The sequence below is a fragment of the Culicoides brevitarsis genome, chromosome 3 (assembly GCF_036172545.1).
Source record: "Culicoides brevitarsis isolate CSIRO-B50_1 chromosome 3, AGI_CSIRO_Cbre_v1, whole genome shotgun sequence".
Taxonomy (NCBI): Eukaryota; Metazoa; Arthropoda; class Insecta; order Diptera; family Ceratopogonidae; genus Culicoides; species Culicoides brevitarsis.
Window position 1 is genome coordinate 4428457 of NC_087087.1, and position 27021 is coordinate 4455477.

The 27021-nt window shown below is 23.8% G+C and overlaps 1 protein-coding gene across 1 annotated transcript in view; it reads right to left on the bottom strand.

Annotated features, from left to right (window-relative positions):
• Positions 1-5348: 5348 nt before the first annotated feature.
• The window catches only part of LOC134833697 (uncharacterized), a 30037-nt gene continuing 8364 nt past the window's right edge, over positions 5349-27021 (bottom strand). Inside the window, exons 2-6 of the mRNA XM_063848113.1 lie at positions 21637-21784; positions 10121-10344; positions 9918-10051; positions 8050-8311; positions 5349-5467 (exon numbers count right to left, since the gene is read on the bottom strand). Coding sequence (XP_063704183.1) covers positions 5349-5467; positions 8050-8311; positions 9918-10051; positions 10121-10344; positions 21637-21784 — 887 coding nt within the window. The remainder of the gene's footprint in view (positions 5468-8049; positions 8312-9917; positions 10052-10120; positions 10345-21636; positions 21785-27021) is intronic.

A 27021-nucleotide genomic window follows, 5' to 3' on the forward strand; every position in this document is an offset into this window, starting at 1 on the left:
CTATAAAAATTTGATAAAAACGTGAAAGTGCAATAGAAATTTGCATTGGGAAAAATTCATAAAATTAAAATTTTGACATTTCTACAATATAATTAATTAATTAATTATTTAATTTTATTTTTTTTTTAAATAATTAATTTAATTGTTTTTTTTTCATAAATTAATTAATTTAATTTTTTTTTCATAAATTAAATAATTTAATTAATTTAAAATTTTATTTTAATTTTTTATAAAATTATTAAAAATTAATTAATTAATTTTTTTATTAATGTTTTTTTTTATAAAATAAACTAAAAATGTCAAAATTTTAATTTTTTGCCAATGCGAATTCAAAATAAAATCCATTTCAAAAATTAAAAATTTTAATTGAATTAATTAATTTATAAAAAAATAAAATTATTAAATTTATGAAAAAAAAAATTAATTAATTAAATTTAATTAAAATTTTATATTTTAAAAGATTTTTAATTTAAAGATGTATTTATTTTTTATATCCAAGAAGAAACTTGAAATATTTGAATTTCAATTTAATATTTACAACATTTCATTAGCTCACTTATCAACAATATTTGTTCAATTCCATCAATTTAAAATAAATTTGATGAATAATTCCCAAAATTAATTTCTGATCAAAATTATTTCAATTCATTACAATCAAATTGAAATTCTAAACCAATTTCAATTCAACATTAAAATCCAATCCAGCAAATTAAAATTCATTTAATTATGAGGAAAAAATCCAATTCATCAATTTATCAGCAACAAACAAAAGTTACATAAGCCAAAACAACAAAATCAATTCCAATCTAAATCCAAGCCAAGGCATCAATGTCTAAATATTTACAATTCAATAAAAGTCCAACAAAAGTGTTTTTGAAACAGTTGCTCTATAAATAATCAACATCATTGCATCTCCGAACGTTTTATTTAATAGGTAAATATGTTTTTATTCCTCTTCTTCAGTTTTCTCTCCGTACACGAGGAATGAAGGTCTCTTGTAAAAGTCGTACTTTGTATGAATATTGAACAGTTTAGTTTAGTTTGCAGCAATTTTTGCAATATCTGAAAATGTTTTAATAATTTGTTAAATTGCTTTTTCATTTTCTATCTATTTTCGCCCATCATAAAATAATCCAATTCTCAAACATTTTCTCCTTCCAGCTTGAACATGCACAAAAAAAAATTGTAAAAATTATGTTTACTGAATTTTATCTAGTTTCATCAGAAGGAGACAGGGATGTGACTTTATGATATATTTTTTGAAATAATTTTCCTTGTCAAGTTTTAAAAATTAATAACAGCGCCATCTATGAAGTATTTTGAATTATTTTCAAAAGCGCCATCTATGTAGAATTTTAAAGTTTTTTATCAAAAGTATTTATTTTAGATATCAGCTGACAATTTTCTCCCTTCGTCAAATTTTAGCAACAGAATTTTTTTTAACAGCGCCATCTATCTTTGAATCTATGAAGAATTTTGAAGAAAACTCAAAAGCTCCATCTATGGAGATTTTTAGATTTTTTTTTTATCAAAAGTATTGTTTTAGAGAATTTTCTCTTTTCATCGAATTTTCGGAAATAGAGAATTTTTTAACAGCGCCATCTATCTTGAAATAAAAATATTTTAAATTCCTCTCCTCCATTTTCTGTATCTATAGAACTCGTATATTCTGTACGTAGCATCCTCCCCTTAAAATTTTCACAGCGCCCTCTACAGTCACATACCTGAAATAAAGTTCAACAAAACTTTTCACAGAAATTGGGTAGAGAAACAATCGAAAAACGGAGGAGGATATTGGGGGTAATGATCACACAATGTACATTGAATCATTTTAAACTTTAAAGCATTACACCCAGAGCATCGGCAAATAATAATAGGATTTTCACGTAGAGACAAATGCATCCCTGAAAATGTATGCCAGCAGCCACAATGGAGCAGAAGCAGCAGCAAAAAAAAGCTACAAAAGTTTTGAGAACAAGATAAAGTCCATTAATAAAATGAATAAGTTAATATAATATTTAGATATCATAATAGCTAGGCAATGCATAAAACTTTTGTAATTGGATGTATTCTCTATTGTTTTATCTCTCTCTCACTCTCTCGACGTACCCTAAATATTGAATGAGTTAGAGGCGTTTTCAGTGTGTGTGATTGTACAAAAGTGTAAAACAAAATAAATTTTGCACAAATAATGTAAATAAATGTAATGTTGTGTGTATGAAATTTTGTAATTTTCTAAAGATAAGTATTAGACGTTGCATGTGTTTGAAATTAAATTCACTTAAGTTTCGGCTTGCTAGTTTTTGGCAACTTTTGACGATGAAATATTATTTGTGTTAGTAATTTGTTGATAACTTTTGACGTTTTTGAATTAGTTTAGGAGTTGCATCGCATAAAGAAGATACAGATTTACTTACCATGATTTTTGATACTTTTGTTAAAATTTGTTTAGAAGTTTTTTAATATTAATATTTTTTACAAAATTAATTTTGAAGTTAATTTTTTGATTAAAGATGATTTTTTGCTGATTTAAAAAAGACAAAATATTTTAAAAAATTTTTAGATTTAATATTTTTAAATTTACATAAATAAATAATTATTATTTAATTCATGAATAATTAATTTTTTTTTAATAAATAAAATGCAAAAAAAAAAATAATTTGATTAAAAAAAAAATTAATTTATTATTTTTTAATTAAATTTATTTTTATTTAAATCTTTTAAAATTTTAAAATAAAAAAAAATTGTTTATAACTTTTTTTAAAATAATTAATAATTTTTAAAATATATTTTTTTAAGATTTTTTTAAAATATAAGAATAAGAAAAAAATAAATTTAATTAAAAATATATTTTAATTATATTTTTAATATTTTTTTTTATTCAAAAAATTTTTTTTTTGTAATAACTTTTAAAATTTAATATTTTAAAATTAAAAAATTAATTATAACTTTTATTAAAATTATTAATAATTAAAAAAAAATATTTGTTTTCTCAAATGTTAGGATTATTTTTTTAATTTTAATTATTTATTTGCATCGACAATTTTAAAAAATTTAAAAAAAATATTAAAAGAATAATAAATTTTATTTTAAATTTAATTTTTTTTTAATTTTCTAATTTTTTTTTCTTATTAAATACAAGGAAAAAATTTAATTTAACTAAAAATTATTTTAATTTATTTTTTAATTTTAAGATTATTTATTTAAAAATATTATTTCAAATAATTAAAACTTATTAAATAAACTTAAATTAAAATAAATTAATTTTTCATAAAAAGTTAAAATTAAAATTTTGTATAAAAAAAATTTCATTAAAATATATTTTACATTTTTGCATTATTTTTATCTAAAGATTTTATAAAGAAAGGAAGCAAAAAAATGTCAAAGTTAATAAGCCAATTATTTTTTTTTAAAGCTAAGGAATATAAAACCATCAAAAAATTTATATATGTTAAAAAAATGAAAAAAAAAATAAAAAAAAATATTTACCTTAAATTTGAGTCGTTTAAAGCTCATTAAATCTGAAATATTTAAAAAAACTCCCATACATTTTTTTTAAATAAAAATATTGATTTTCTCATTTTTATTATTTTTTTTTCCATCATTTTTTTCTTTCTCTTATTTTTTTTCATTCATTACAAATAAATTGTCATAATATTTATAATAAAACATAACAAACAAGTAGCATTATAAAAAAAAGTTTCTTCGTTATTTTCCTTCGCGCGATATATAAATCAATTACGCGCTTCCCATTTCTCTTATTTTTACTACTTTTCAAAATTTATCTTATTAATCATCATCATTTTTTTTTGTTTACTTTTGTTTTATATATATTTTTATATATGATACAATTTATTACATTTTTTTCATTATTCTTTATCATTATTATATTAATATTTTTTTTTATTAAAAATTTCTCAGTTTTCTCGTTTTTTTTGATTAATTTAAAGTGTACATTATTGAATGGCGCGATGCGATACGGTGAAATCGTCTTGTATTGTATTTTTACAAGCAAACAACAATTTTAATTAATTTTTATAATTATATTTAAATTAATTTTTTTCTCTCTTGTACAATGATGATGATGATATTGTTGATCAACAATGTGCTTGTTTTTTTCCACATTTTTTTTAAACATTACTTTAGTAGGTTATATATTTTTCCGGAATAACAAAATTCAATATGTTATTTTTTTTTAAATTGGCAAGAAGTAAACAAATAATGTTATTTTTTGATATGTTTCATCAAAAATAATGTTTAATTTTTGGTTTTTCGCGCGAAATTCATCTCGAGAACAAATATTTTACACGAAATTCAAACAATTAGGGATTTATGTAATAATTGAATATTGTTTCAAACATAATTTTATTGTTTATTTAACATTATAATAATAATAATTGATTTTTCTCTGAAACTCATATGTAGCGGTGCACATTTAGTTTTCATCAAAATTGTAATTTATATTCTATAATTCGATATATTTACAATTTACAATGGGATTCTCGTCCCTCGAAAATATTATTTATGATTAATTTAAATGTAAACATTATTATTTTGTATTTTATGTGTTGTATAAGCGTCTGTTCCAAAATGAGAATAATGACAATAATAATTGCTATAATGACCTTTTTATAAAATATTTATTAAAAAACCTCCATTCTCTCTATTTTTTATTTATTTTTATTTTTTTTGTGAGTTATCAACATTAAGGCCTCTTTCTTTTAACAATAAAAAATTTTTTAAAAATTTAATATTAATAATTATAATGAATAATAAAAATAAAGGATTTTAATTCAATGAAATGCATCGCTCAACTGTAAAAATAATATTAATGTTGAAAAATATCAGTTTCTGCTTGATATTTGTCATTAATTAAAAAAATAAATATTACTCATTTTTTTTCGTTCGAAAACATATTTTTGTTCATTGGCCATACAAAAATGCTTATATCCGCATAAAATTATTATTTTAATGAAGTATTTACTCAAATGACCATCAGAAAATCGGGTGAGCATCAATTACCGTAGATTTTTTTTTGTTTTTCGTTTCGTTGAATTTTTGGGAAGAATAATTAATATTTAAAAAAAATATTTCCTTTTAAATTTAATTTTATTTTTTTTTTAACTGAAAAAAAGGATTTAAATTTTTTACTAGCCTACGATAAATTTTTATTATAATTCTCAGTTTTAATAAATGTTAATATAAAATACAACAATTTTAATGCCTTTACCTACCTTTTAGACTATTCACAATTTTTTTGTAGTAATTATTTAACATTAATAATAATTAATTAATTTTTAAATGTTTTTTAAATTAAATACTTAAATTTAAGAGGAATGATGTTTTTATCATAGATTTGAGGTTCTTAGAAGAGATTGCCTTGATATTAGTAACGATGATGATGATAGAAAAATTGATAATATGAGGAACAGGAATGTAACGATCGGGTTGTTACTTTTTGATGAAGCTGAAAAATAAAAAAAAATTATTATTAGAATTTTAATTTTTTAAAAAATTTTTTATATTTTTTGAAAAAATATTTTTAAAATAATTTTATTTTTAATTTTTATTTAATTTATAAAATTATTTAATTTTTTTAGTTTTATATTAATTTTGCTTGAAAATAATTTTTTTAATAAAAGAAAAAAAATTAATTAAATTAAAATTAATAAATTTAATTATTTTTTTTTAGTTCAATATTAATTTTGATAAAAATTAATTTTGATAATTAATTTTAAATAATAAAAAAATATTAATTATTTTTAAATGTAATATTCTGCTTAAAAAAAATAATTAAATAAAAAATAAATTTATAAAATTTTAAAAAATTATTAATTTAATTTAATTAATAAAAAATATCAAATTAAATAAAAAAAGGTAATAAATTGTTTTTTTTAAAGAAAAATTTTAAAACTTTTTTTTTTATTAAAATTTATAATTTTTAAAATTTTATTTAAATCTTTCTGAATTTTGAGCTTTACTCTTGAGATTTAAAATTTTTACATAAAATAAAAAAAAAATAATTTAATAAAATAATAAAAAAAAAAATTTTTGCAGAAATTTTTTAAAAGTTATTAATTTTAATAATTTAAACTTTTAAACTTATAAAAAGTAATTTTTCAAAAAAAAAAATCCTTCCATATAAAATAATTAAATTTCCATTTTCATCTAAAAAAAATTAAAATCTTCGAAATTTTCTTCATATCACATTACGAGACCTTTTAAACCTAATCTTAACAGTTTATTGCCTCATTTACGCCAAAAATTTTAATAATCTTCATTTGTCCAACTTTTCTCATAAACTTCTCGCATAACATTCATTTACATCACGCGAAAATTCTCGCAACAACATCTTTGCATTTTGATCTCCTTTCAAGCAAACGAAACTTTTCCCTTCATTGGTTTCAGTAAATACTCTCCAAACTAGCTGCCTGCTATTTTCACGACAAACACAAACACCGAAACCCACGGAGTGCATTATGGCCAATGAATATATAAACAGAATTAAAGACACACGACGACGACGAGCAACTTTTGCCGAGGCAACGTCGTCATGTGAGTTTCGCTGGAGGCAAACAACTATTTTATATTTTTGTGTATTTGCATTAGTCTGCGAGAGAGTCGACTGTAGTTTGTTGTCTGGCACAAATGCCAAGCAAATATGTAACAAAAAAGCATATGATGAGGTTTCCATTCATTTACATAATATTATTATGAGGCTTTGCTGAATGTTTTTCGGTTTGCTTGTTACACACACGAGAAAATGGGCGGAAAATTCGTGGGATGAGAAGATGCAACAAAGCACATGAAATGTAAGTTTTTGCGGTCTGACAAGAAAATTTTAGGTTTTTAAAATTTTTCAAAATTAGCTTTTTAGATTTTGACAAATTTATTTGAAGTGTTTGACAAATTTATTTGAAGCTTTTGACAAATTTATTTGAAGCTTTTAACAAATTTATTTGAAATTTTTAACAAATTTATTTGAAGCTTTTGACAAATTTATTTGAAGCTTTTAACAAATTTATTTGAAATTTTTAACAAATTTATTTGAAATTTTTAACAAATTTATTTGAAGCTGCTATCAAATTTATTTGAGGTTTTTCGAAATTTATTTGAAGCTTTTAACAAATTTATTTGAAGCTTTTAAAAAAATTATTTTAAGCTTTTAACAAATTTATTTGAAGCAAATTTATTTGAAATTTTTAACAAATTTATTTGAAGCTTTTGACAAATTTATTTGAAATTTTTAACAAATTTATTTGAAGCTTTTGACAAATTTATTTAAAGATTTTAACAAATTTATTTGAAATTTTTAGTAAATTTATTTGAAGCTTTTGACAAATTTATTTGAAGCTTTTAACAAATTTATTTGAATTTTTTAACAAATTATTTTGAAATTTTTAACAAATTTATTTAAAGCTTTCAACAAATTTGTTTGAAGCTTTTAACAAATTTATTTGAAGCTTTTAACAAATTTATTTGAATTTGACAAACAAATTTATTTGAAGCATTTAACAATTTATTTGAAATTTTTAACAAATTTGTTTGAAGCTTTTGACAAATTTATTTGAAATTTTTAACAAATTTATTTGAAGCTTTTGACGAATTTATTTGAAATTTTTAGTAAATTTTTTTAAGCTTTGGACAAATTTATTTGAAATTTTGAGATTTTTACAAACAAATTTTTAAATTTGTCACAAATTGTGAACTTTCCAACCCGCCGTCACAACTTTTATTATTATATTCATAAGAAACTTGCCTAATGTACGTCTGATTTTTGCATTTCTACATTCCCATTTCTTGCAACAAAACTTGTGTTATGAAAGAAAATTTGTTGGAAATGTTTACAAATGCTTTTTGGTCGACTCAAGCAAACGAGCAAGCGGCATTCAGATTGCGTAATTGCCCATTTTATGATGCTTGAAACTGGTTTTTGCCTCTTTTGACGCTCAAACTCATGGAAAATGTGGAATTTTCAGTCAAGTGAACGACGTTGCTAAGAAATTTTCAAAAAAAAAAGTCCATTGAGAGTCATAAAAAAAATCTTACCTGCTCCGCCCGAACGCCACGTAATCAACTTCTGGTTCGTCAGCTCATCCATCGATGGCACGTGAATCGTCGCCACGGATTCTTTTATTGCTTTCGGCACTTCGCGAATGTGCGCGACACATTTTAATTTCACGCGCGAATTATTTTCGCCGAAGATGTTCTTGTAAAGTCTGAAGCGGAGCTCGACGCTGCGCGAATAGAGACGAAAGCCGTCAGTTTCGGTGATTTGTTCGCGTTGCGCTTGCACCCAGTCGTTGGGAACCTACGAAAAAAAAAAACGAAAAAGATTTATCGAAATTTATTGCGTGCCAGACGGCGTCATTCTCAAAGGAGAACCAAAAATAAATTGATTCAAATTTGTCAAAATCTGTATCGACACAACAATTTCATGCAATTTATCTCTCGAATTTCACTCGATAATCAGAAGTGTATTCAAAGTGTGTTCGTCTGCCGCCGATTTGAGACAATTTGTACCTTAAATCCGGCTCTTTGTGCTTTTCTTTCGTACAAAGACGAACAAAAAAGGAGCAGAATTGGATGATAATGAAGGTATTGCGAGAAAAAAGTGTTTTCCTTTTCTCATTTTTCTCTTTTTTTGCCAAATAGACGAGATAAAGACGTTCGTGCCGAGGGTAAATAGGAAAAAAACGAACGATATATTACAATTTTTTGCATTTGACAGACGGAAGTTATCCCTTTTTGATTTAATTTTGTAATATTTATCCAGTGTATTACTCAATTAGGGATCATTTTGGATTCAAAAGTGGATGAGACGAGAAAAAATGTAAGAAAATTGCCTTAAATTGGCTTCTGGATCATTGAGTCGGAGATATTGGAGTTGATTTTAGTTAAATATTGAAATTATCGAGTCGTTTTATGAGTATTTTGAGGTAATTTGAAACTATTTTGCATGAAATTTAAAAAGGTTGAGGCTTAATTTTTGAAATTTTCTTTTAAAATTATGATCTTTGGTAATTTTTTTATATTTTTTCCTTATAATTATTATTAAAAAAATTTTAAAATTTAATTAAATTTTAAAATTATTTTTTATTTTTTAAATTAAATTAAATTAAAAATATTTATTTTTATTTAAAAAAATTAAATTTTTCAGAAATTTAATTAAATTTTTTAAATTTTTTATTTTTTTAAATTTTTTGAAATTTGCTTAAAATGGAATTAAATTGTTGGAAATTTAAATAAGTGAAATTAAATAAAATTTTTTTTAAAAAAAATAATATCGTTTCTAAATTCAAAAATTAAATTAAAAAATTAAAAATTAATTTTAAAATATTCGTTTGAAGCTTTTTAATATTTTTTTAAAATTATTTTTCAAAATTTCAATAAAAAAATTAAAAAAATTATTAAAAAATTTAATTAAATTTTTAAAATTAATTTTTTTTTATTTTTTTTTTAATTTTTTAAAATTTAAATTAAAATTAAATTAAATTAAAATATTTAAAAAATTTTTAAATTAAATTTTTTATTATTTTTTTTAATTTTTTAAAAATTTTTAAAAATCTTGAAAAAAATTTTTTAAATTAAAAAAAAAATAATTTAAATTTTTTTTCAATTTTTTTTATTTTTTTTTATTTTTAAATTTTTTTTTAATATTTAAAAATTAAAAGTTTTTATTAAAAAATTTAAATTATTATTTTTTTTTAATTCAAAAAATTCTTGTTAAATTGACAGAAACGTCATTTTTAATTCAATTTTTGCCGTTAGAGGTCTCTTTCAAACATTTAATTTATTCGTTAAACGTAGATCTTTCACAAATTTTCCTTTTCTTTCAACGTCATTTTCTTAATTATTTTTTTTCTTAATTACAATTTCTCGACAGAAGTCAAATTTCCCACGAACAAAAAACTCACCTTCATGTCATTAATGTACCAATTAACAACCGCCGGCGGAAATGAGATATCCGATGTACAATTTGCTACCACAAACTCTCCTATCTCGTATCGATACCCCAAACCGCTAATCACGGGATCTTGTCTCGGCAGCGCTAAAAAAAGAAGAAACATCATTTATCATTTGACGTCACTTTTTTTTTGGCGCGAAAAAAGAATCTTACCTATTACCGTCATATTTGACGCCTCATAGACGAGCGGAAAAGCAGGTGCATCGCCCGATACTTCGCATTTGTATGCGCCACTCGAACGCACACTCAAGTTGTCTAATGTAACGCGACACTTTGTTTTGCCGCAATCATAGGGATCGTATGGCTCCTTTGTCAGGTGAACGCCATTCACGGGAAATGTCATGATGCTTTGTTCGTGTTCCATGTTTGGAGCGTATCTGAAAAGAAGAGAGAAAAGAAAAAAAGTGTTAAAATGGGTTTTCATGAATTTGACGTTTGATTTTGATCATTTGAACTTTTGAATTAAGAAAGACGACCTCTTGCGGCGAGAAATGGAAGTAACACGTGTTTTTGATCAGAAATAACAAAAATTAGTATATAAGAGACTTTTGAGGAATTTTAAGATAACAAAAAGTATACATAATCCAAAATTGTTAGAAAAAGCCAAAAATAAGTTAAAAATTGAAAATTTTGAAGAAAAATAGCAAATAGCGACTCAGATAAGTTTTGGCGCCAAAAATGATACAATTGGTATATATATGAGATTTTTTCATCAAATCTTTAAGAAAATCACACAAAAGTAAGAAATTTAATAAAAAATAACTTTTTATATGAAAATTTTAGACATAAAGAGCCAATTTTGGCACTTGAACACGTGTTTTTGATCAAAATTACCAAATGTAGTATATAAGAGATTTTTGAAGAATTTTAGAATTATAAAAAGTATACATAAGCCAAAATTGTTAGAAAAAGCCTCAAGTAAGTCAAAAAAGTGAATATTTCGAAGAAAACTTGGATATTATGAGAAAATCAGCAGATCACAAGATCCAGGTGAGCATTTTCAAATTTTGGCGCCAAAATGAATGCAATTAGTATATATATGAGATTTTTTCATTAAATCTTTAAAAAAAATCACAAATAAGTAAGAAATTTATCAAAAACAACTTTTAAAATGAAAATTTTAGAGATGAAAAAAAAAATTTAGCCAATTTGGTTAAAAGAAATTTTAGAAAGGTAATTTTTAAACAAAAATTTACTTATAAAATCGAAAAGTAACAAATTTTTCATCAATATATCTCAAAATTTAGCTCTTCAAGACTAATTAAAGTCCCTCATCAAGCTCGTTAAAAGCATTTTTTCCCTTTTAATGTCACAAATCACGTCAAAAGTAATTAAAGAAACTCGTAAATAACCACAGTAAGTCCATAAAACCATCAATTTAATTAATTTCCCTTTTGAATTTCAGTCCATCCATTTCAGTTTATTAATTATCGGAATAACAATCGAACTTCATTTCTCTCTGCCATGATTTCTATCAAACACAAACACGAACAATAATCATCCACAAATGAAACACATTTTTCACTTCATAAAACACACATTTTACCTCTCTGCTTCTCTCCCGGAGATCAATGTTTGTTCATGAAGCAATGAAAAAAAAACCCACATCATTATTATTGTCTGCAAACGAGTAATCGATTATCTAGGTTTCAATTCAAATAACGTGCATTCATCTCATCTCGCTTCCTCGTCGATGTTTTTTTTCTATATTTTTTTCGTGAATGTATTCATTGGATAGTTTTATTGGATTTTTTTCTCGTTGCGCAAACATTAGGTGAGCAAATAATTTCTGAACAGAACAGCTGGTCAATGAATTTGAAAAAAATCGTCGAGTTTTTGTGGGTTTTTTTTTGCGGGGTTAATAGAAAATAATTGGGATGATAGTCAATTATTCAGATCCATGGAGAGAAAATTTCGTGTGGCTTTGGCAAATTGGTTTGTCGAACTGAAATGAAGCGGTTAGTGCGGGGCGATGCATGAAACGGGAGGGAGCCAATTGGAGAGATAATTAGTTGGGATTCGATTCGAAGAGCGAAATTTGGACCGAAATTGGTAAGTTTTTACTTTGATATGTGATATTAAAGACTATGATAGTTTGGAGATTTTTAAAGTTAAGGCAAAGCAATATGTGATAAACGAAATAAGAATATGAAAAATTGATATTAAACGAACTAGCCAAAAAACCATCGCAATATCATCGTAAATGATGGAAAGAAAAACAACAACAATAAAAATGAAAAATTTTACAAAAAAAAAACTCAAAAAACAAATTTCTCGAGAAAAATAATTCCAAAGAAACAAAAGCTGATTATTTGGGTCAAAATTTCGTCTAGACAATATAACAAGCTTAAAATTGTTCCACAAACTACTCTCTAATGAAATTATTTTTAATCATTCATAAATTTTAATCAATTATTTCTATGGTTACTACTCGATGATGATGATAAAAGGTTACTTGTAAATAATTCCCCTTTTTACATAAAACTGAAATTTCTAATTAAATCTCATTTTATGAGGAAGTAAACATTTAATTGACAATTTTAATCGTATTATCGTCAATATTTCCTCATTCAAATTCATGTGAAAACACATTTCCCATTACTAAATATTTTGTCGCAAAAATTATGTCATCACTATATTTTAACGATATTTAGTTCATTATTGCGCATAAATTATTAATAACTGTATACAAAATATAATTTCAATTTTTTATGAAATGATTTTAATGGATTTGAAGTGCATCGCATTTTATGGGCTTAAAACCATATTTTTGTTATCACTTGACTTATTTTAACATTAAATTGTGTTGTTTTTTGTGTTTCTAGTTTTTTTAGGTTATGTAATGCAAAAGATATAACCGCATTTCTGTAATTTTTGTAATTTTTTTTTTAAATTTTTATTATAATTAATTCATTTAAATTAAATTTCTTCAGAAATTATTTTAAAATTTCTTGCTCAAAATGGATAAAAATTTATCAAAGGGTCTCTAATTTATCATTTTTAATCATTTTCTAACTCAAAACTGCCAAAAAATTGAAACTGAAAAAATTTTTTCCTTTGACATAGTTTTGTTTTAAAAACTAAATCAAGAGCAAAAAAACTGTGTCAAAAACTGTGTCAAAGCAATTTTTGTCAAATTTTGCTCCAAATGGATAAAAATTTGTCAGAGGGCTCTAATTTATCATTTTTAATCATTTTCTAACTCAAAACTGCCAAAAAATTGAAACTGAAAAAATTTTTTTCCTTTGACATAGTTTTGTTTTAAAAACTAAATCAAGAGCAAAAAAACTGTGTCAAAAACTGTGTCAAAGCAATTTTTGTCAAATCTTGCTCCAAATGGATAAAAATTTGTCAGAGGGCTCTAATTTATCATTTTTAATCATTTTCTAACTCAAAACTGCCAAAAAATTGAAACTGAAAAAATTTTTTTTCCTTTGACATAGTTTTGTTTTAAAAACTAAATCAAGAGCAAAAAAACTGTGTCAAAAACTGTGTCAAAGCAATTTTTGTCAAATTTTGCTCCAAATGGATAAAAATTTGTCAGAGGGCTCTAATTTATCATTTTTAATCATTTTCTAACTCAAAACTGCCAAAAAATTGAAACTGAAAAAATTTTTTTCCTTTGACATAGTTTTGTTTTAAAAACTAAATCAAGAGCAAAAAAACTGTGTCAAAAACTGTGTCAAAGCAATTTTTGTCAAATTTTGCTCCAAATGGATAAAAATTTGTCAGAGGGCTCTAATTTATCATTTTTAATCATTTTCTAACTCAAAACTGCCAAAAAATTGAAACTGAAAAAATTTTTTTACTTTGACATAGTTTTGTTTTAAAAACTAAATCAAGAGCAAAAAAACTGTGTCAAAAACTGTGTCAAAGCAATTTTTGTCAAATTTTGCTCCAAATGGATAAAAATTTGTCAGAGGGCTCTAATTTATCATTTTTAATCATTTTCTAACTCAAAACTGCCAAAAAATTGAAACTGAAAAAAAAATTTCCTTTGACATAGTTTTGTTTTAAAAACTAAATCAAGAGCAAAAAAACTGTGTCAAAAACTGTGTCAAAGCAATTTTTGTCAAATTTTGCTCCAAATGGATAAAAATTTGTCAGAGGGCTCTAATTTATCATTTTTAATCATTTTCTAACTCAAAACTGCCAAAAAATTGAAACTGAAAAAATTTTTTTCCTTTGACATAGTTTTGTTTTAAAAACTAAATCAAGAGCAAAAAAACTGTGTCAAAAACTGTGTCAAAGCAATTTTTGTCAAATTTTGCTCCAAATGGATAAAAATTTGTCAGAGGGCTCTAATTTATCATTTTTAATCATTTTCTAACTCAAAACTGCCAAAAAATTGAAACTGAAAAAATTTTTTTCCTTTGAAAAAATTTTTTTCCTTTGACATAGTTTTGTTTTAAAAACTAAATCAAGAGCAAAAAAACTGTGTCAAAAACTGTGTCAAAGCAATTTTTGTCAAAACTTGCTCCAAATGGATAAAAATTTGTCAGAGGGCTCTAATTTATCATTTTTAATCATTTTCTAACTCAAAACTGCCAAAAAATTGAAACTGAAAAAATTTTTTTCCTTTGACATAGTTTTGTTTTAAAAACTAAATCAAGAGCAAAAAAACTGTGTCAAAAACTGTGTCAAAGCAATTTTTGTCAAATTTTGCTCCAAATGGATAAAAATTTGTCAGAGGGCTCTAATTTATCATTTTTAATCATTTTCTAACTCAAAACTGCCAAAAAATTGAAACTGAAAAAATTTTTTTCCTTTGACATAGTTTTGTTTTAAAAACTAAATCAAGAGCAAAAAAACTGTGTCAAAAACTGTGTCAAAGCAATTTTTGTCAAATTTTGCTCCAAATGGATAAAAATTTGTCAGAGGGCTCTAATTTATCATTTTTAATCATTTTCTAACTCAAAACTGCCAAAAAATTGAAACTGAAAAAATTTTTTTCCTTTGACATAGTTTTGTTTTAAAAACTAAATCAAGAGCAAAAAAACTGTGTCAAAAACTGTGTCAAAGCAATTTTTGTCAAATTTTGCTCCAAATGGATAAAAATTTGTCAGAGGGCTCTAATTTATCATTTTTAATCATTTTCTAACTCAAAACTGCCAAAAAATTGAAACTGAAAAAATTTTTTTCCTTTGACATAGTTTTGTTTTAAAAACTAAATCAAGAGCAAAAAAACTGTGTCAAAAACTGTGTCAAAGCAATTTTTGTCAAATTTTGCTCCAAATGGATAAAAATTTGTCAGAGGGCTCTAATTTATCATTTTTAATCATTTTCTAACTCAAAACTGCCAAAAAATTGAAACTGAAAAAATTTTTTTCCTTTGACATAGTTTTGTTTTAAAAACTAAATCAAGAGCAAAAAAACTGTGTCAAAAACTGTGTCAAAGCAATTTTTGTCAAATTTTGCTCCAAATGGATAAAAATTTGTCAGAGGGCTCTAATTTATCATTTTTAATCATTTTCTAACTCAAAACTGCCAAAAAATTGAAATGGATAAAAATTTGTCAGAGGGCTGAAAAAATTGAAACTGAAAAAAAATTTTTCCTTTGACATAGTTTTGTTTTAAAAACTAAATCAAGAGCAAAAAAACTGTGTCAAAAACTGTGTCAAAGCAATTTTTGTCAAATTTTGCTCCAAATGGATAAAAATTTGTCAGAGGGCTCTAATTTATCATTTTTAATCATTTTCTAACTCAAAACTGCCAAAAAATTGAAACTGAAAAAATTTTTTTCTTTGACATAGTTTTGTTTTAAAAACTAAATCAAGAGCAAAAAAACTGTGTCAAAAACTGTGTCAAAGCAATTTTTGTCAAATTTTGCTCCAAATGGATAAAAATTTGTCAGAGGGCTCTAATTTATCATTTTTAATCATTTTCTAACTCAAAACTGCCAAAAAATTGAAACTGAAAAAATTTTTTTCCTTTGACATAGTTTTGTTTTAAAAACTAAATCAAGAGCAAAAAAACTGTGTCAAAAACTGTGTCAAAGCAAAAATTTTTGTCAAATTTTGCTCCAAATGGATAAAAATTTGTCAGAGGGCTCTAATTTATCATTTTTAATCATTTTCTAACTCAAAACTGCCAAAAAATTGAAACTGAAAAAAAATTTTTTTCTTTGACATAGTTTTGTTTTAAAAACTAAATCAAGAGCAAAAAAACTGTGTCAAAAACTGTGTCAAAGCAATTTTTGTCAAATATTGCTCCAAATGGATAAAAATTTGTCAGAGGGCTCTAATTTATCATTTTTAATCATTTTCTAACTCAAAACTGCCAAAAAATTGAAACTGAAAAAATTTTTTTCCTTTGACATAGTTTTGTTTTAAAAACTAAATCAAGAGCAAAAAAACTGTGTCAAAAACTGTGTCAAAGCAATTTTTGTCAAATTTTGCTCCAAATGGATAAAAATTTGTCAGAGGGCTCTAATTTATCATTTTTAATCATTTTCTAACTCAAAACTGCCAAAAAATTGAAACTGAAAAAATTTTTTTTCCTTTGACATAGTTTTGTTTTGAAAACTAAATCAAGAGAAAAACTATGTCAAAAACTGTGTCAAAGCAAAGCAATTTTTGTCAAATATTGCTCCAAATGGATAAAAATTTGTCAGAGGGCTATAATTTATCATTTTTAATCATTTTCTAACTCAAAACTGCCAAAAAATTCAAACTGAAAAAAAATGTTTCCTTTGACATAGTTTTGTTTTAAAAACTAAATCAAGAGCAAAAAAACTGTGTCAAAAACTGTGTCAAAGCAATTTTTGTCAAATTTTGCTCCAAATGGATAAAAATTTGTCAGAGGCTCCAATTTATCATTTTTAAGGGCTCTAATTTATCTTTTTCATTTTCTAACTCAAAACTGCCAAAAAATTGAAACTGAAAAAATTTTTTTCCTTTGACATAGTTTTGTTTTAAAAACTAAATCAAGAGCAAAAAAACTGTGTCAAAAACTGTGTCAAAGAAATTTTTGTCAAATTTTGCTCCAAATGGATAAAAATTTGTCAGAGGGCTCTAATTTATCATTTTTAATCATTTTCTAACTCAAAACTGCCAAAAAATTGAAACTGAAAAAATTTTTTTCCTTTGACATAGTTTTGTTTTAAAAACTAAATCAAGAGCAAAAAAACTGTGTCAAAAACTGTGTCAAAGCAATTTTTGTCAAATTTTGCTCCAAATGGATAAAAATTTGTCAGAGGGCTCTAATTTATCATTTTTAATCATTTTCTAACTCAAAACTGCCAAAAAATTGAAACTGAAAAAAAAAATTTTTTCTTTGACATAGTTTTTATTATAAAAAATATATTTTATTAATTACTAAAATATTTAATTAATTAATTCAAATTTAATTTTAAAAAAATTAATAAATTTAATTAAAAGTAAAATTAATTAATTATAAATTAAAAAATAAAATAAAAATTCTGCTCTTAAAATTTTTTAAAAAATATTTTACGTTTTTTCTTAAACTTAATATTCTTTTATTTTTTATATTTTTTTTATTCACAAAGTTTTATGAATTTTTTAAAAGCACTTTACTATTTAATATTATTTTTTTTTCTTTAAAATGACAAATATCGATTTTTTTCTGTAATTTTTTTTTTGAAATGTGGTAAAATTTCATATCCCTCGTTAACGTCGTTCGCCAAAGTTTACATTATTGGCTCAATATTTTTTGTTGGCTCGTTTATTATTGATATTATTTTCCTCAACACCCATAGAACCCACGACTCGTCGTACAGAAAACTCTTAAGTGCCATGATATGGATGATACTTGTGAAAAAAAAAATATGAAATATTTTCCTGTAAGCATCTGGCAAATAGGCATCATTTATGTACTTCTGTGTTATCTAGTTAGTGAAAAAAAAATCGTTTTTTTTGGGACACAACAATCAATAATCAACAAATTTCCACTTCATCAACTCGCATCATCAAGTATATTTTCTCTCGGTGTTGGCTTTTGTGTGTGTGTCATCATTTGTATTGCCGTCATTTATTAAAATGTTGTGTGCGAGTTGGGGGCATTGTTGTCGATCTGTCGGCATCACCATTCAAGAAGATGTCGGATGTTGATTACAACAACAACAAACAGTCACCCGAAAATATCGCATGACGACGAGTGACAAGTTGATGGAATAAAAAATGAGGGCTAATTGAGGAAGGAGGCAGTTGAACGACGACGACGAGGAATTTTGTGTAAAGTTAATGACATTGACACGAAAGGGTACAAAATGAAATTTTTTGATTTACACGAGATTTTTTTTTCGTTTTCTGATTTATCCCTTTTTTATGTTTTTTTCAGTTCTCCGCAAAAAAAAAATGTTGTGATTTGTGAAGGAAGTGTCGTAATTTTTCATGCCTTGCCCCGCAATGAACACGATGTTTTACGTTTCTGGTTCAGCGAGAATCAATTGAATTGATGACAAGCGATATCGAAAGGAAGTGTTTTCATGCAAGGCGAACGGAATGGTGCGAAAAGGAAATTAGATGGTCGATTCGCTTCCCGTCGTCTTCGAGAAATGTCATGCGGATGGAAATTTCGCATGAGATGCTGTAAAGTGAAGGAGTTGAAGTTCAAGTTAACGAGGATCCAAAGATTTTGTCTTCAAGATGTTTCAATTAATCCAAATCAAGCATGAAAATTTAAGAAATTTAAGATTTTCTATCTTAAATTGATTTTCACGAAATTTTTAAACTTAACGAAAATTTTAGCTCAAATTTTTAAAATATTTTCGTTAATTTTTGTTGTTAAGAATTTAAATTAATTTTTTCATTAAAAATTTTAATTAATTTTTTTCTTCACAAATTTAAATTATTTTTTTTCGTTAAGAATTTTTAATAATTTTCTTTTCGTTAAGAATTTTAAATTATTTTTTTTTTCGTTAAGAATTTTAAATTATTTTTTTCTTTAAAAATTTAAAATAATTTTTTCGTTAAAAATTTAAAATAACTTTTTCTTTAAAAATTTAAATTATTTTTTTTCGTTAAGAATTTTAAATAATTTTTTTTTCGTTAAGAATTTTAAATAATTTTTTTTTCTTTAAAAATTTTAAATTATTTTTTTTTCGTTAAGAATTTTAAATTAATTTTTTCTTTAAAAATTTAAATTTTTTTTTCATTAAGAATTTTAAATTATTTTTTTTTTCGTTAAAAATTTTAAATTATTTTTTTTTCGTTAAAAATTTTAATTTTTTTTTTTTTCGTTAAGAATTTTAAATTAATTTTTTCTTTAAAAATTTAAATTATTTTTTTTTCGTTAAGAATTTTAAATTATTTTTTTCGTTAAAAATTTAAATTAATTTTTTCTTTAAAAATTTAAAATAATTTTTTTTTTCGTTAAAAATTTAAATTATTTTCTTTTCGTTAAGAATTTATTAAATTAATTTTTTTTTGTTAAAAATTTAAAAACTTGAGTCGATAAAATTAAAAATTTCGTATGAACGTCCCTTATTTCCTCCCAAAAAGGGAGCAGGATGCATTTTCAAGACATTTTGCATAAAAAAATAAAGCAATAAAAATTATTGCCTGATGCGTAACATGCCAACGCCATGTAAAAAAAGCAAAAACTCTCTATGAGCTCACGTAAATCATCCGCAATAAAAAAAAACACGAAGCAGGGTGCACATTAAATAATTTCTTCTGATTTTCACGGCATTTTGGTACACACGGAAAAATTATGATGATGTACTAAATCCTTGCTTACAAATGTTGTTCGGTGCGTCTTATTGCCTTCCTACATGTCTTTATTATGCATGAACGTTCACTTTGCATAAAATAAAAAGAAGGGGAAAAATATTTGAAAATACGAAAAATTTACGAAAGTAACGCACGTCTTGCAACAACAGGCACCATTGGGAAGATTATTTCTACTTAAAAAAAAAATACGAAGAAGATTTTTGCTCACTTTTGGTCTTCTTCTCCGTCTTCAACAAAACAAAATAAATATGAATGTCACTCAAGGGACAATAAAAAGGATTACATTACAAGCTTTTTTGGATCATTTTTGTATTACTCCTACTCTTCGCCTTCTTATGACAGACGAGCAAAATCATATCTCCAATGCTTTGTCTTGACATGCGATGCGCCACAAAAGGTCTCTGAGACAGACTCGGAGAGAAAAGCGAGAAAAGCGAGAAATGAAGAAGATGGAAAATATAATAAAGTTAATGCATTGCTTGGCATCTCTCAATGGGAAATGTTTTTTTTTTCTCATGAAAAGTGGATTTTGCTTAATGGAAAAAGATGCTTTTTCTGACAGACAGACTCGAATTCTCATTCCTCAGAAAAAAATGAAGCAAAATCATAAAAAAGTTGAAATCTGATGATTTTTGTCAAGTGCAGAGAGAGAGAGCAAATGTGATGATAATCGATAATGTCAGGAATTTCGATTGTTATGACATTGTAAAAAAAATATCTTCGAGATATTGATAACATGGCAGGTTCATTTTTCAAACATTTGTGGCGATGTGTGACAAGATTGATGATGTTGCAGGAATTTAAAAAGTTTTTTGGTTGTTTTGACGGATTTTGAGTCAAAGTTAAGATTTAAGGTTACGGATTTGACATTTTTGGGAAAAATCTCAACCATTTTTTTTTGTTTAAAATTCTTAAAGAAAAAAAAATAATTTAAATTCTTAACGAAAAAAAAATTTAATTAAATTCTTAACGAAAAAAAAAATAATTTAAATTCTTTACAAAAAATAAATTTAATTAAATTTTTAACGAAAAAAAAAATAATTTAAATTCTTTACAAAAAATAAATTTAATTAAATTCTTAACGAAAAAAAAATAAATTTAAATTCTTAACGAAAAAAAAAATTATAAATTTAAATTCTTAACGAAAAATAAATATAATTAAATTCTTAACGAAAAAAAATTAAATTAAATTCTTCGCAAAAAAAATTAATTAAATTTTTAGCAAAAAAAAAAAATAATTTAAATTCTTAACGAAAAAAAAAAATTAATTTAAATTCTTAACGAAAAAAAAAATTAATTTAAATTCTTAACGAAAAAAAAAAATTAATTTAAATTCGCAACAAAAAAAAATTAATTTAAAATCTTTACAAAAAATAAATTTAATTAAATTCTTAACGAAAAAAAAAAATTAATTTAAATTCTTAACAAAAAATAAAAAAAATAATTTAAATTCTTAACGAAAAAAAATATTAATTAAAAATACTTTTGATATTTTAAATAAATCCAAACCAAGCAAAAAAAAATAAAAATTCTTTACAAAAAATATCAAATTTTAAAAATTTTAAATTTTAATTAAAGTCTTAACGTAAAAAAAATAATTTTTAAAGTATTTAAATGGAATTTTTAAAATATTTAAGACACAAAATTGATGATTTTCTTTAAAAAAACTTCAATCTAAGAAAATCATCAATTTTAATGTCTCTGAACTCTGCATTCCATTCAAATACTTTAAAATTAATTTTATTATCTCTCTCAGTGTAGTTCAGCTTTAATGTCCAGACCCAGACAAAAAAAAAAATATAAAACGACGAAAAAGCAATTTGCTTTCACATATCGAAGGAAAGTTTGCAGCAAATACTTTCTCGTCCTCGCTACAAAATCGTCCTCGAGTGCAACAAAGCAGAAAATAGGACAGTGTTTATATTTGCTTTTTCTTCCATTTTAAATACTAATTCTGCTGCTTCGCCGTCGACTTACCGAAAAAATTCCCTGTCATCCTTGTACCACTTGACGGAATGGAGTTTATCGCTGCCCAAGTTGTAACTACACGAAATCGAAATGGAATCTCGAACGTCGGCAATTGTCGGTACCGCTATCGCTGTGAGATGAAGTGCGACGGAAAATTCTGAAAAAAAAAATTAAATGGTTAATGTTAATGCGATAACGGGTTGCGGGGGATTTTTATCTGTCGTTCGCACCGATTAACACATGCACCGCAATTTTATGGTTTTTTTTGTTCCTCGTCGCCATTTCGAGGCACGATGGTCAGTTCGTGTAATTAAGTTTTAACCCACAGCAAAAAATTTATGACATCGAACCCTTTTTTAGGTCTCTTATCGCGATCGATGGACTAAAAAAACATCGGTAGTAAAACACAATTTTTATCGCCGAACGACAAGAGGATCAAGAAGCTTTAATAAACAATACAATTTTCATTGTCGCATCGCACACACATGACTTTTGTTATTTTTCGGGCGATATTTCACGGCACACTTTCCGCTTTACACCACGAACGAGTGTCACAAAAGCCATAAAAGTGTCGTTTGTTTAATGTATGGGGAATGGACTTGGTCACACGCATCAACCGACAAACAGCAGCGCAAAAAAAGGTAAACAAAACAAAGCTCATAGATAAAGAACAAAAAAAAATCCGTAATAATAATTTTGATGTGTTTTTCGGAGCAATACGAGGACGGAGGCGGAGAAGGATGAGCTTTTATGACCAAAAAAGTACCCTTGATGATGGCGTGTGAGTTAAAAAGGGTAGAAATATTAGCATTTTTTCTCGATAGAGTCGTGTGTGTGAGTTCGTTCGTAATAAAAAAAAAATAATAAAAGCAATAAAACGTGTTTGTAAGACGAAATAACGAGAATATGATTCTTTTGTGATACTTTTTACTCTATCGGGGAGCATCTGTAAGCAAGTACGTGAAGGAATTATCAGAAGTTGTGTGGGAGTGTCCTTGGGAGATTGTCCTGTAATGTTTTATTTTGATGTTTACTTGGTTAGAAAATCGTTAAATTGCTTTTTTAACACTTTTGGGCAAGGTCTTTGGTTGAAATTTGTGATAGAAGTTGATTTTATTGTTTTTTTTTGAATGATATAAAAATTTATACTAAAATTCGATTTTTTTTTTATTTTTATTTAAATTATTTTTAATTTTATTTTATTATCATTCCGTTTTATTCTTGAATAATTTTTTTTAGATTTAAATTTTAATTATATTTAATTTTTTATTCAAATTTTTATAGATTTTCATTAAAAAATTCTTTATTTATTTATTTTTTTTTTAATTTTAATTTAAATGAAAATTATTTATTTTTAATTAATTTTTGATAAAATTAATAATTTTAATCATTTTAATAACTAAACTTTGATATTTATTTTTTTTTTAATTTTTATTTTAAATAAAATTTTCATTTTGTTTTACGAATTTTTTCTCAAAAAAATTTTTTTTTCAAAAAAATATCTAATTAATTTTTTGAATTAAATTCAGAAATTCTAAAAAAAAATAATTTTAAAAAAATATTAAATAATTTTTTGTTTACCTAAATGAAAACTTTCAATTTTATTAATTTTAATTTAATTTTTTTTTTTATTTTTTATTGAATTTCCTTATATTTGTGATTTTTTTAAAAACTTTATGGTTAATTTTAATTTTTTTGAATATTATTAATTTAATAAATTATTTTAACTTTATTTAAATTTTTTGTATTAATTTTTAATTTTAATGAAATTTTTTGATTTTCAGTAAAATCTTAAATTTTTCAAAAATTATCAAAATAATTTAATTTATTTTTTAATTTTTTATGTGTAATTAATTAATTTTAATTCAGAAAAATGTAGAAAAAAATTTAAAAAAATAATTTTTGATTAAATTTTTCTATTTTAAGCGATTTTTAGCTCAAAAATTAATTCAATAGCATTAAAATTGAAATATTAGAGTGAATGAATTTTTTTGAGAAATTTATTGTTATTTATTGAATTATAAAAAAAATTAGAAAAGTAAAAAAAATTAATATAATTAAATAAAAAATTAATAAAAATATCAAAATTATGAAAAAAAAAATTATTTTTTTTATGAAACATTTAAGATCTGAGAAGAACTTTAAAAAAAAATTAAAAATAAGTTTTATAAAAAATTCTTTCCTGACCTTACAAAATTTTCATCAATTTAGCGATAAATAAGCTTTGATCAAAAATCGCTACATTTTCTTCCAACAAATCCCAATCTAACTCGAAAAATCTTTTTTCTGTCACTTTTTTCGCCGTATGTTTTTTTTTGTTTTCGATTCATTTGCAAGTTGCTCCCTCGTCATCCGCATCGTGTTTCATGCACCTTGTTCCATGTGCTTTTTGTTCACCTTCATTTGTATTCCTATCTTCGCATTCCTTCTGCTTTATTTACCATCGCATCGCATACAATTTGCTCTCTGCTACATTTTTTTTTGTATTTTTTCTTCTTTTCGTATGAACTGAACTGAACTCAACTGAACAACATAATAAACTTGCAAAGAAAATGACAAAATGAGTTCCTGCCTTTTTTTACGTAATTTTTTTTTTGCCTTCTTCTATTTTTTTTTCAGTACATTCGCAATATTGTTCCCAATGGCAAAACAAAAATCTACCTGAATTACTCGTTTCACGAGACAGCAGCGCGATGTACGGCGGATAAGGAACGACAACAACGACACGGGGCGAAAAATAAGAGTAAAAAAGAATAAAAACATAACTAATTCAAAGTATCTTACAAGCTACGTGCCATTTTTATCACGGACGAACTACATATTTTATACTTTCTTGTTCATCTTTTGCAGGTGGCGGCGACGGTCCAACGATTGGTAGAAAAAACCTCCAAAAGTTTTCTTTTAACGCATTTTGAATTGATTTTGGGAAAATTTTCGATATTGGTGAGTTGGAGTTGTCTGTCTTTTAGAAAAAAAAATCTAAAATTAAAAAATAAAAAAATAAATAAAAAAAAATAAAATTTAATTTAAAAAAAAATAAATTTTAAGTTTGTGAAAATTAAGAAAAATAAAATAAATGTAATAAGAATTTGAAAAAATTAAGAAAAAAATTTGAAATTAGGAAAAAAAATAAAAATTTGTGAATTTTCGAAAGATCATGAAAAATTTAAAGTTTTCACTTTTGTGATTAAAATTCAAATTATTTCAAGAATTAAAGATTAACAAAAAAAAATATAAAAATTGCGCAAATTTAAAAAGTTTAAAATTTAAAAAACAAATATAAAAAAATGAAAATTTAAAAAAATAAAATTTAATTAAAAATTAAATTTTGTGAAAATTAAAAAAAAAATTAAAAATTAATAAAAGTGAAATTTGTAAATTTTAGAAAAATTATGAAAATTTTTTTTGTGATAAGAATTAAAATTTTTTCAAAAATATAAATTTTTTAAAAATGAAAAATATTAAAAAATTTATAAAGAATTAAAAAAAAATAAATTCTTATTCTAAAAAAAAATAAAGTTATTTCAAATATAAAATTTCTAAAAAATTAAAAATTGATGAAAATAAAAAAAATAAGAAAAAAATATTAAAATTTGTGAAAAATTATGAAAAATATAAAATTTGTAAAAATAAAAAAATAAGGAAAAAAATAAAATTGTGAATTTAAAAAAAATAAAACCTGTAACCATACGAACAATTTAGAAAATTAAAAAAAAAATGAAAAAATTAAAAAAAATGCAACTTGTGGATTTAAGAAAAAATATAAAAAATTTAAAACTTGTGAAAATTAAAAAAAATTAAAGAAAAATATGAAAAAAATTGAAAATTGTGAATAATAAAAAATTGTGAATAGGTATCAAAACTTATAAAAAATAAAAAAAAATTATAATAAATAAAAAATTAAAATAAAAATTTTTTTTTTCAAATTGGAAAAAAATCATGCAAAAATTTGGAAAAATCTTATAACCAAAAATACGTTCAAGCTTTTATTTTTTGCTCCTCAAATATTGAAACGAACAAATTGACAAAGCAACATCGAAGAAATCGAGGGAAGAAAAAAAATGATATAATATACCGGATGTTGTGATATTGCCTTTTTTTCAGCGTTTCCTTCATTTTCAATAGACTCGAATCGCCTTATTCGCATATTATTTAGATACTTTTTTTTGCACTCACCCGACGACGACGACGACGAACAAAAAAAAATTTCATCACCCTCCGCATCTCATAATTTTTCATCTATTTTCATGTGTTACATGTTTCATGTTTTTTTCTCGTTTTCGTTTTTTTTTTTGTATAGCTGCCAATAATAATAAACGTTCACTTCCCATCTTCTATTCTTACATAATATTCAAACAATTTCAGTTTATTGTTATCATTCAATGTAACACTGCCGCGTCGCTTTCCCTCTGCATTTGCGAGGCACGTTTGTTTCATTTTCTTTCTTTTTTCTCATTTTTTATAGGAGCGAATATTTATGAATTTATGAAGAAATCCGGGGAGAAACACCTGAGTTTGCGAAAAATTCGACGATTTTTAGTCACTTTTTTTTAATATTCTTCCGACGCAACTGTCAATCTGAATGGATTTTTTTTTTTGGGAGAAGTACATGAATGGAAAAAGTAACAAAAGAGACGACAAGACGAGACGTGATGATGCTGCGGCAGAGAATAATGGGCTTTGTTGTAAGCTGTCCATTGAAGGAAGGAGGAAAAATTGAACGAAAAAAGGGAGGAAACGTGATTTAATATTAATTATAACGCTTTTATCGATGGATCAAAACAGGTTAAAGTGACCGTAATCCGGGCTTTGAGGGATCGATTGTTGGGAGGAAAGCGGATTTATTGGAGTCATTGTTGGTAAGAAATGTTAAAAAATGTTTTAAAATTAGTTTTAGGTTAAAAAATTTCAAATAATGGTAAAAATTGAAGATTTTTAAATTTGAAGGCAATTTTAAAGATTATTTATGGTTTCGAGAGAGATAAAAACTTTTAGATTTTTAATATCGATATTTTTTTTTTTTGAAATAATAATTTTTACATTTAGAATGAAATTAAATTTAATTTATCTAAATTAATTTTTTTAAATTAAAATTTTTCACTTTTTTTTTATTTTTTAAATTTTTTTTTTTAATTAATTTAATTAAATTAATAAATAATTTAAATTAATTAATAAAAAAATTAATTTGATTAAATTTTTGAACTTTATTTTAATTTAATTTATTTATTTAATTGATTTGATCAATTTTTTTTTTAATTTTAATTTTTTTTATAATTTTTTAATTAAGTTTCATTAAATAATTTATTAAAGTTAATACATTAAAATATTTTTATTAATTCAATAAATTTAAATTATTATTATTATTTTTTTTTTGATAAATAAAATTCAAATTTA